Source organism: Telmatherina bonti (genome assembly GCF_933228915.1).
Source record: "Telmatherina bonti genome assembly, chromosome: 3".
NCBI classification, from domain to species: Eukaryota; Metazoa; Chordata; class Actinopteri; order Atheriniformes; family Telmatherinidae; genus Telmatherina; species Telmatherina bonti.
In genome coordinates this window covers 16,980,103-16,991,074 of record NC_136621.1, presented here as the reverse complement: position 1 = coordinate 16,991,074, position 10,972 = coordinate 16,980,103, and the positions used below count along the sequence as shown (strand labels likewise).

At 39.9% G+C, this 10,972-nt stretch overlaps 1 protein-coding gene across 1 annotated transcript in view; it reads left to right on the top strand.

The window, feature by feature from the left end:
- The first annotated feature begins 2,698 nt into the window (after positions 1-2,698).
- The window catches only part of ldb1b (LIM-domain binding 1b), a 29,116-nt gene continuing 20,842 nt past the window's right edge, over positions 2,699-10,972 (top strand). Inside the window, exon 1 of the mRNA XM_079264775.1 lies at positions 2,699-3,034. Within this exon, the coding sequence (XP_079120901.1) occupies positions 3,004-3,034 (31 nt within the window). The 5' untranslated portion in view covers positions 2,699-3,003. The remainder of the gene's footprint in view (positions 3,035-10,972) is intronic.

Below are 10,972 nucleotides of genomic sequence, written 5' to 3'. Positions count from 1 at the left end.
TGGCTATTTTTAAAAAAAATAAAATCTCTTCTTTGCAGAACATGTTCTGCTGTGTTTGGATCAAAACTGCATTGATCACTCTCCTAACTAGCTTTCTTTCTGTCAGTAATGTCCCCTAACTTAACTGACAGTGTCTGCACACTGAAACATATTTATATGATTTACCAATCTATAGTGTATTGTTTTGAAAAATGTGATCAGTGCAAGTAGTAAACATCAGCATCATAACATTTTAGACACAGCACAGATGTGTCTCAAAGTTGGATGTGTTTGCCTCCAGCTGTCGGCACCATCACCAGTACAGAGCATCTGTATGCGCAGAAACGAGAATATTGATTTTCCTGGTTAGCTTGTGCACATAATCTTCGTCTCCTTAACATGAGCATTACTAATTGCCCTGACTTGAAAGGACATATATTCCTGGCAGATTATTCTTGTTTACTCTTTATATACAGTAAATCTGACTGTATCAAGGTATCAGAAAGTATTTATATATTAGATTTTATGCTAGTACATAATAAAGTACATTTATTGTGTTCCCTGTTTTTTCTGTTGATAAGGTGCTGTATGAGTCATCCTCTGTAGTGACTAATAAACGCAAGAGGTGCTGCTCAACACTTTGCTACCACACAAATGATAATTTTATGTTGTCTGTAAGATGGATCTGATCTGTGGTAATTAAAACCTGTGATGTATGTAAAGACGAGATTTTTACAACTCTATCCCTCTGGTCTGACCTGATTCCAGTTTGTCTTTAAACCAAGAATCAGTGTCTGAGGATCGGTTACATCCAATATAGTTTATAAACTACATAAAAAAGATATTCTGATTCTTTCAACTCTCAGTTTTAAGTCTTCAGAACTCAGCAAATGGCTCTTTTCCTGATTTTGGTCTTTCCTGCAAAATCTTGATCTTGCATTTATCAAAACTTATTTCTTCATTGTTTTTCTTCTTCTTGGTAACGCTTTGGTTTGTAGTGCAGCAAAGAACTTCCTGTCTCCAAGTCTTCAAGTCTCCAAGCTAAAGCTCCATAAGAACCACATAAGACAACAGTATCTGAGCTATTCTTCATTTGTATTGTAAATAATGCTTTAGTAAGAAGTGAGTAACATTAAAAAAAAAAAAAAAGAACAGTCCCAGACTTTCCTGTCAGGGCTCCAACAAGAAAATCCCTTCACATATACTGTATAGTTTAAGCTAACAGTTTTCATGGACAAATCAATACATCAAACTTTTTAAAAATAGATTAATCAATAACAATATTCAAATGAATGAATCACTGTGCAGAACTTAATAGGCTGTTGGATCCATTTAGTTTTAGCCAGATGTGTTGGAGCAGGGAAACATGGTAAACCTGCCAGCCCTGGTCTAGATAGTAAAAACAGATAAACCTGCAGTTACATCTTTATTCCACTAGATGGCAGTATTTCCCACCATTTAGCAGACTTCAACTCCTTGTTCACCTTGTTCTGTTAATCGTATAGTTGTGTGTGTGTGTGTGTGTGTGTGTGTGTGTGTGTGTGTGTGTGTGTGTGTGTGTGTGTTAACATTTGGGAATCTCTAAGCTCCCTGCCAGCTACATACATTCACACCTAAATAAGATATTCATATAATGATGCTAAACTGGAGTTGATCACCTTTCTAATTTTATCTTGTGTTGTTGTTATTTTCTGTAGATGTGTCTGGGCTGTTATCTTCTGCGTAACAGCAAGGAGTTGACCTTTCCTCTGAATGTCACGAAGGAATCAGTCGCTTCTCTATATTAGTATGGATGTAAAAATATTCTCAAAGACAAACTCTATAAGAAAAAAATCCCACATTTTAAAAAAAATTTGTTTTGTACTACCCTGCCGTCATATATGCTCATCTTTTCCTCTTTTTTTACTACTTTCTTTCTCATAATTTGATGTCTTCCTCTGTTTAGTTGTTACATCTCTTTACATCCCCGCCACACACATCCTCCTCTTGCCTCGTCTTCCTGTGCTCTTGAAACACATTACCACCTGAAACGGGGCCAAAGCCTCCTCCAGTCTCCAGCGGGTAAGGTGCTGTGTGTTCAGGAGTGTGCACTGGCATGCATAAGACTGTATGTCAGTGCATTGGCGATGGGTAGGTTGGGGGGGGGGTTGTGTAAGTGGGTCACCTTACTGCAGCATCCAGCGTGCAACCACCATGTCAGTAAATGGCCCCCACACACACAAACACATTCAACATACTCTACATCAACTGTCCCATTTTTTCCACAGCAAATGTAAAATTCACCCACTCAGTTCTGTTAAGCTCCACAGAGTGCCAGACTTTACTCTCCATCTTGTGGGGGGAAGAAAAGAGCGTAAAACAAGTCAGACAACCGCCCTCTGCTAATTTTCCTGTCATGCCTCTTCTTTTCTGTGCTGCTCATCACTTTCTCACTCTTGACCTGTGCAAGGACTCCCGCGGTGCCCTTTTGGCATGTTTGAATTTTTAAAGAACCCACAAGGTGTAAGGAGTCAGGTAAATGCTTTCTTTTCTCTGTCTCACTCACACTTGGCTGCATTCGTGAGTGTTTTTCTATATGGTCTCCGGGCATCTTCGCTGCTTAGTCATGCAGACTTTTGTGTATGCACTTCCACGACCTTTCAAATATTGTGTAACACTGTGAGCAGTGAGTTATAAAAAGTCAAAAGCACTCTGATCTTTAACTTGACACCAGGGGAAATGTAGGATTCGCAGGCCATCCTCTGAGACTGCACAGTTAGGGAGTTGTGTAGCCTTCGTCCTTGTTTGATTTTCTTTCTTTCTTTTTTTTTTTTACTTTCCTTTTGCTTTCATAGCAGAGAGGAGGAATGCCCTCCCACAAGGCTCAGAGAACATCTGTTTGTAAGAAATGAAGGCCTAAGAGAGATAGAAGGAAGAAAAGGAAGGGGTCTTACAAGAATACAGAAAACGCAAGGGGTTGAGCAAAGAACAAAAGAGCATGGAAGTGGAAAGGGGGAAGAGAAATAATGACAAGATCTCCGCCTGATGAGAGCAACCCTTCTTCAAAACAGCAGAGGTGAGAAAGGAACCAGAAAGAGGTAGTGACTTACAAGTGTAGACGTTCCTGCGTACATATGTGCAAACAAACATACTCAACGTGGTAACAGAAGCCTCCATCAATAATGTATCTGAAACAGGATGCATATTCTTCCTTACATAAGAGTTTACAGAATGCCCAGAACAGCCTCTGCCATTCTCTGCTTTGCCCTCAGGCTAGATGCACAAGCGATTTCTTAAGCTAATTAACCACAAGATTTGCCTTCCAAGCAACTTTTCTTGATAACTGTGCAGCAACAAGGCATGAAAGTGGCACTTCTACCTCCAGTCTACTGACTTTGGGTGATTTGCTTTACTCTGAGGACCACCATTCTTTAGACAAGTTTCTTTAGAGGCTAATTTGGAGGCTAGATTGCAGCAATCACGTCAACAGTAATGGTTTGGAAACTGAACTTTGTGCCTCCTGTAATGTCACAGGGGTTGTAGACACATCATGAAGATTTAGAAAAGTCTTGTTACTGTGTGACAAATTAAAGCAGACTAATACGTCTAAAATGTTTTGGCCAATCTTGGATGTGTTGCCATTAAATTAATTTTGCATCCTCAGGATCAATTAGATCAAGTCTCTACAACACAGTATTTGTAGATTGTGAACATGACACATATTGTAGAGGCCCAGCAGTGGTAGAAATTACATGTAAGTGAGAATTTTTCATGTTTCTTTTCCTCTAACAGAGCCTGGTAAAAAACAAGCAAATCCTCAGCCTTTGTCACCTGCTATAGAAAAAAATAGACATGGTACAAAACTAGTCTGGTTTAGTAAAATATCCCTAAAATCTTACAAAAAAGGGACCATTTTTAAACAAAATAAACAATTATGGAAACAACTTGATATTTTGGAGTTCTAACAAAAATACTTAGACAAATCTAAATATGCAAATAAGTCCAATATAATAAGAGAAAAAAGAAGGTAAAAGATGTTGGAGCAAGCACATGCAACATGAGAAGGTTTAAAGGGGAAACATACAGGTAGCCTGGGCAAGACTTCAAAGTGTCAGGATTGAAAACTCAAAGACATGATGAGCAAAGAGACAGGAGCAAGTCAATATGTGTGGGTGATCTGTAAGATATCACCTGAAAGAAATGGGATTTACACAGAAAACAAAGCTAAATGTCAATAATTGTAACACGAAACAGAAGAAAACGAGTTGACAGTGAAGCGAATCAGCCGTGGACTGTTTATGGATGGATGAAGAACAAATCAGACAGGGAGATGATGCCAAGACTTTTGTTTGGCTGCATGAAGAAAATCAGCAAATTTCCACATTAACGATACGGGGTCAGTACGGCGGTCATTACCTCTACAGTAATCGCAAAGGCAGGCAGAGAAATTTTGGACTTTTTTTCTCATTCCATCCATCAAAGGATGGCACTGAGGTCATTTTTCAGGATTATAATGGATATTGCTACAGAGAAACGTATCTCCAAACTGTCCTTCAGGAAGACAAATCAACCTAATGGCATGAAGAGCAGATGGTCTGGATCCCAATTTAAGTTCAAATTTATGGTGGAAATTTAAAACAATGGTCTGTGATAAAGCACCATGCTGCAAAGGTGATCTGTAAACCTCTACGACAAAGCTGGAATCTGACTGATAAAGAATATTGTTTTTAATCAGTGAAAACCATTCCTCAAATAATTCAAGCTGACATAAAATACAGAGGAGTTGTATTAAAGTAATAACTGCACTGTCAGCGCTTTCAACAGTTTTAACATATATATGTACACACATGCATAAGTGATCTATATATAACTACTTCCCAAAAAGACAAAACATGAACTTTTTTGGAAAGCCAGAAGGATACCAAATATTTCAAATGACATTTAAACAAATAGTATGAGAACAGTAATGTGACATACATCAAACAAACATGTGGACAACGTGGATTTGTTCTACTTGGCTTTATGGAGCTTCTGAAGCTTTGTCACCTTTTGTTTTGACAGTTTTGAGCTCAGCTGCTGCAGAAATACATGATAGACCTGCTGTACGCAACCTGCTGTGCAGCAAACGATAAATTCAGCCAGTGATGGTAGCTAAAGAGCTCAGTAGTTATTAAGGATTGCACTGGAGCAAAAATGAGTTTCAGATTCCACAAGTGGACTCAAAAGCCATTTTGAGCAACTGTTGAATTTGCTCTGTGTCCTCAAGACGTCAAAATCGGATTGGGGGGTTGCAATAACTCCTAAAGGCGCGCACACACACACACACACACACACACACACACACACACACACACACACACACACACACACACACACACACACACACAAAGGATTAGATTCTTTTGTTTTTATCAATAAATGTTTAAAACAATCAGGGAGAAAAGAGAGAAGTTGAATTCCTCTCAGTAGCCCAGCTTATTCTGTTGCAAGGCATCACAGCAGGCAGCTTTGATACATGATTAGCTCCAAAAATTGCTTTCTTGTTCTCCTTTCTTATTTTCCTCTCCAAAACCTTTTTCCTTTTCCATTTGTGTTTTGCGCCTCTTTGAATCTGTTATTTGTCTGTGTTACGTAGGCTTTGACTGGCTGCTGACCGGTCATGTGTGCGTGCTTGTATATAACAGATTTTATGGAAAGGTGTTAGGATGCTTTGCACACACATTTATCCGACTGCATGAAGTTGTTTCGATGGAACTGCTGAAGAGAGCAAATGTATTTGTGTACCACAAGTTTCATTTATAAAAATGAGTGTGTATGTAGAGGCTCATCATGCCTGTGCTATCCTTTTTCTGCCACATTGCCATGGCGACAGTGCCCTCCCGGGGTAATGGGGGACGAGTGCGCCAGAGCTATTTATTCTCCCTTTCTCCCTCTCTCCTTCTATCCATCGCTCTCTCTTTCCTGTGTTTCCTTCCACCTCTCTCTCACTCACTCCATCTCTGCCGTCTCGCTGTCTTTCTTCTCTCATGTCTCCCTCCTTCTTCTGCTCTTTCTTCCCCTCACTGATTGGCTTAACGCTCTCCTCCTCAAAATGAGATACTGTCTAATGAAACAGAGGGTGAAGAAGACAGGGAGGGGGGACAAAGAGCAAGTGTCTTAAAAACATAGCGGAAGGACTAATTTGTGGAGGAGGCGATCTATGCAGACTTGTGTTTCTATTTTCATGTAAAAAGAAACAGTAGATGTCATTTTCAGGAGAACTATGCACACTTTCTGTCTGTTTTCCGTCTTAGACATGTATATACGTGTGAACTGTAAAGTGTTTATCCTGAAGAGGTAAAGTGTTTTGGTTGAAATTTGGGTCATTACTTATGTAAAGGTTGTGAATCCCTGAAAAAGCACAGTTTGTACAGGCTTTGTGCAGAGTGGTAGTTTCAAAACTTACTATCTTACAACTTACAAAGCCTACTATCAACATCCTTACAGTCCACAGATAGTTGTGTGTGTGTGTGTGTGTGTGTGTGTGTGTGTGTGTGTGTGTGTGTGTGTGTGTGTGTGTGTGTGTGTGTGTGTGAACATCAGTAAAAACCAGACTGACGTGTTGATTGATGAGGTAATTACTTTGATATTACTGCTTCACTATAAGCTGTTTTTGATCATCAGTAAATTAAACACAACACTCTTAGAGTTTCATTTACTTGCTTTAAATTACTTTAATTCCAAATTATAGATTTTTTTGTGCTTGAATTTCGCTTGTGCTGAAGTTTATGTTGTGCTGGGAGCTTGTTGTCAGCTGATGTCTATTTGACAAACTTGTTGCAAAAGTAAGTCAATGTTTATTGATGCAGGAGAGCAAAATAAGAGAGAATAAATCTTAGATACTTTAAATCTTTTGTCCTTTACAAGGAAATCAAAACAAAGGTTTCTCGCTGTCACTCTCAGGTTTTCTTCTGTCCTGAAAGATCTTTAATAGTTTGTGAAATTTTGTTGCACATGCTGGTGCACAAGCTTGGCTGTCTCCACCCTCCAGTGTCCTCCTGCATTGGTCAAAGGATGGGATTGATTTTTACACTTTAGCAATAAAATATAATCAATGTACGTAGATTTTTTCTAATTTTAACATATAGAGCCTTCAATGCTTAGCTGTGGGCCTACTTTATAGAGCTACCTTTGTGTCTTTTCCAAGTAAACAAAGTAAAGTTACATTTTAAAAAGTTAAAAAAAAAAAAAAAACACAAAAAGATTTTCTATCTGCACCACAAGTTTTGCTGATCAGCTAAATGTTAACAGGAAAAAACACAGAAGGGGCTGAAATGTATTTAATCTGCAGCTTAAGTCATTATGAAGATAAAATGGGATTTGGGAAGAAAAAACAATTTACTTTTGTCTTTCGGCATAACTTAACTTTGTGAAGCTGCAGAAATGTTACTTTAAAGCTGCTCTGTCAATTAGGGTTAAAAACAGAATATAAACCGTAACACAGGTAGTCTAGAAGGTTTGTTATTTGGTAAAATATGGTTTAGGTCATTTTTAATCATAATATTTAAATTTAAGCTGAAGTTCAACAAACCTTTTTCCTAGTTTGTCATAGACAAACATAGCTGTTACTGATAACATTAACAATGTTTTAGTGACAGAGCTTAAAGCAATGAAAAGAAAACCTTTAAAATTCTGATTGTGAGTATATTTAATAGCGTGTTTTATATCTAAGCAGGCTAACAAATGACAAAATACTTTGTAGTTTCAGAGCTTGGTCTAATATTAAAACATCCTGCATGCTCTTTGCTACTTTACATCTTAACTGCTGCAGGATGATGTTTATCTGTGACATCTTGCTCCATGAAACATTCAAGCAACATACACTGTTAACTTTCACTCATAATGAAGAGGAAGGGTTGAGGATACATATGTCTACTAACTATCAACAACTTTTTATATTAGTCTAACTCAAGATTCTTCAAATTCTGCTGTCACTTACAAAGATTTAGGATTGCAATCCTTAAAGCGGATGAGATAAGATAAGCCTTTATTAGTCCCACAGTGGGGAAATTCCAGATGCAATGTCTTTAAATGCAAATTATAGCTTGATTAGAGCTTTTAATTATACCACTGTTCTTGTTCCAGTATGAAACACAGGAGGAGAATTGATGTATTGATAGAATTACATCCGACTCCACTACAGCAGGTGGCAAAACCCTCTCTGTCAGTTTGTTAGAAAGAGACATCTTCCAGTTGACCTACTACCTCACCACCCAAAACAAATGACAGTTTTGCTGACGGCGAATTGGTATGATGTTGAGCCGTGTACTTGACAAGTTTTCAGGTCTGTACATTTTGTGTGCATTTTAGCCAGTTATGATTTTTTTTAAAATATATAAAACGGCATTTAATCTCTTGTGGTAATTCTTCTGGGTCAAAGCCAGGTTTAGAAACTGTGCAGCATCTGGAGAGCGCCTTGATTAGTCCGAGTCCCTTTGAACTTTAACATGCTTGGACTCCTACTCACTCTCTCTCTTGCTCTATTAATCCCATATTTTAGACTTCATGCATCCCTGTACATCAAACAATAGCAGCGCCGTACACATTTGTTGTCTTGATTTTAAACCTGAATGCTGACACTACTGCATGACAGGCGATTAATAGAAATAGTGTTTAATCTTGTTTAATAATTTTCGGAGGTAAACGTTGTGTTTGTCGAGGACAATTTTCTACTGTGGAATAAAACACAGTTGTAGTTATGGATTAGTCTGGAACAGAGATTTTTTAAGTCCATAATTGTAAACCTCTCCTCAAAGTGCAGAACAAGATTAGCACACCACAATGTGACATGTGCTTGAAGCAGTGAGTTTTCCATATTACCTTCACCAAGGTCCTCAGGTGGATGACATGTATTCTGCAATGTTGGTTTGTCTGTCTGTCTGTTTGCAACATAACAAAAAGTTATGGATGTTTTTTTTATTCATTTTCCAGGAAATCTCAGAAATGGAATTAGGAACAAGTGATTAGTCTTTATTTTGGGGGATGATCTGGATCACCACCTGGTCCAGGAATATTGGAAAGGATTATTTTCTTTGGTAAAATATGAAGAATTTTGCCATTAGAGCTTTTAACTTCAGAATAATTCCCAAAATCCTCGACAAAAACAAAGCCTAGAATGACTTGGCAGGGGTCTACAAACTATGAATACTTCTAGTTTTGCATCAAACTGGGCCTTGCAGCTGTGCACATACATGCACAAACTTGAGCATCTTCCAGGGAAAGACAAATGACATAGTGATGGTGGAAAGATTAGAGGAAGATGGAGACAGTGGGAGGGAAAGGTGGAACGGAAGAAAGAGTAATAAAGGAGGAGAGGTACAGTGAGGGAGGAGGGGAGGAGGTGGGAGAGATAAATGGCTGAGGAGACAGCAAGATGAGTGAAGCAAGAGAGCAACACTGTGTGACATACTGCAGACGGGAAGACTAACGAAGCGAGAGTGGATGGGTGAGACAGAGAGAGATGAGAGGAGGCACGTCAGATGCCCCCACCTCTATTCTCCTCCGCCTCCCCTTTTTTCCTCACCCCCTTCCCTCCCCCTGGCCTTCCTGCCATGTAGCAGACCTTTTCAGGATGGTAACAAGCCACTCAGACGGCTGCAACGCACACACACACACACACACACACACACACACACACACAAAGCCAGATTTCCTGAGGATCATTTTGTGTGCATTTGTGTGTGTGTGTGTGTGTGTCATTGTCGCAGCAGTGGTGAAAAACAGCCTCTACATATTTAAAGGGGGGAAAAGGACCCAAATCACATGGTTGTTATTCTCTCAAATCTGCCTCTCAGGTCACTTTGACAGTCCACTCTCTTTCTCCCTCCCTCCCTTGCTGTGGCACACACACTCGAGCATTCAGCCTCTCGTTCCCTCCCTTTCTCTTCCTCTTACTCCCTCTCTCCTCCCACCTGAGCTGTAATTTGCAGGGCTGATGAGGGTGAGGGCAGAGCAGAGGCTGGAGCAGATTTCTCCTCACTCTACAGCACACTCACTCTGACACACACTCGTTTACAGTGTACAGCTACAACTCAGAGAATCTGATCCTTTGTGTGTGTGTGTGCTCTTTTTTTTTTTTTTTTTACCTCTTCTTCCCCTCTTTCTCTCTCTTTTCCTCCTCCCTCGTCACTCTCCACCCCCCCAACCTCCTCTCTCTTTGCTCTCTCTTGGTGTGTGTTTCTCTGTGTGTGTACAAGTGTGTGTGTGTGTGAACCGTGGGGATAACAGACGCTCATGTGAGCAGCCTTAGTGGCAGCAGCACTGACTGGTGAGAAAGAGGAGAGAGCAGGAATAACAGAGCCACCTCCATCATTCTGATCGGATTCACACCAGACATGTGAGAAGATGTCCGTGGGCGGCTGCGCGTGTCCTGGTAAGTAGCTGCCGTGGTGATGGTTGCCGTTAACAACAACCCTGCTGCTGCCAGCTGCAGACTTCTTTCTGGAGGTTGTTGTATTTTTATTGGTGAGTGCAGCGGCTGCTGTGGCGTGACTGGGGCAGAGAGATGAGAAAAAGGTGCCCCGGGGCCCTGGGGCTCTGTTTGCAAAGGCTCATGGGAGGTTGCCCTCTGTGAAGGCTTAGGAGATGAAGAGCAGAAGAAAATGCTGGAACAGAATGATCAACATGTTGTCTGGTTTCAATCGGACTTTTACCTTCAGCTGTGCAACTGAGTAGCTTTTTTCTTTGATCGTGTTGTTCTCTGCGCAGATCTTTGTTGGCATAAGTTGTTGCTATGGTTCCTCTTATTCAACTTCTTCTCTTTCTCCAGCAGTTCTTGTTGCTTCTGCTGCTTGTGATTTCTTTTAAAAAAAAAATCCAAAACTGACTGCCCTCTCAGGTGGAGATGGTAGAAAAGAGAAGATAACGAAGAATCAAAGTGTGACATAGTGTAAAGCTCACTGACACGGATCAAAGGCTTGCATGATTGATTCTGAACCTATTCCCACGTAAGAGCTATTAATGAATGTTTGATGTT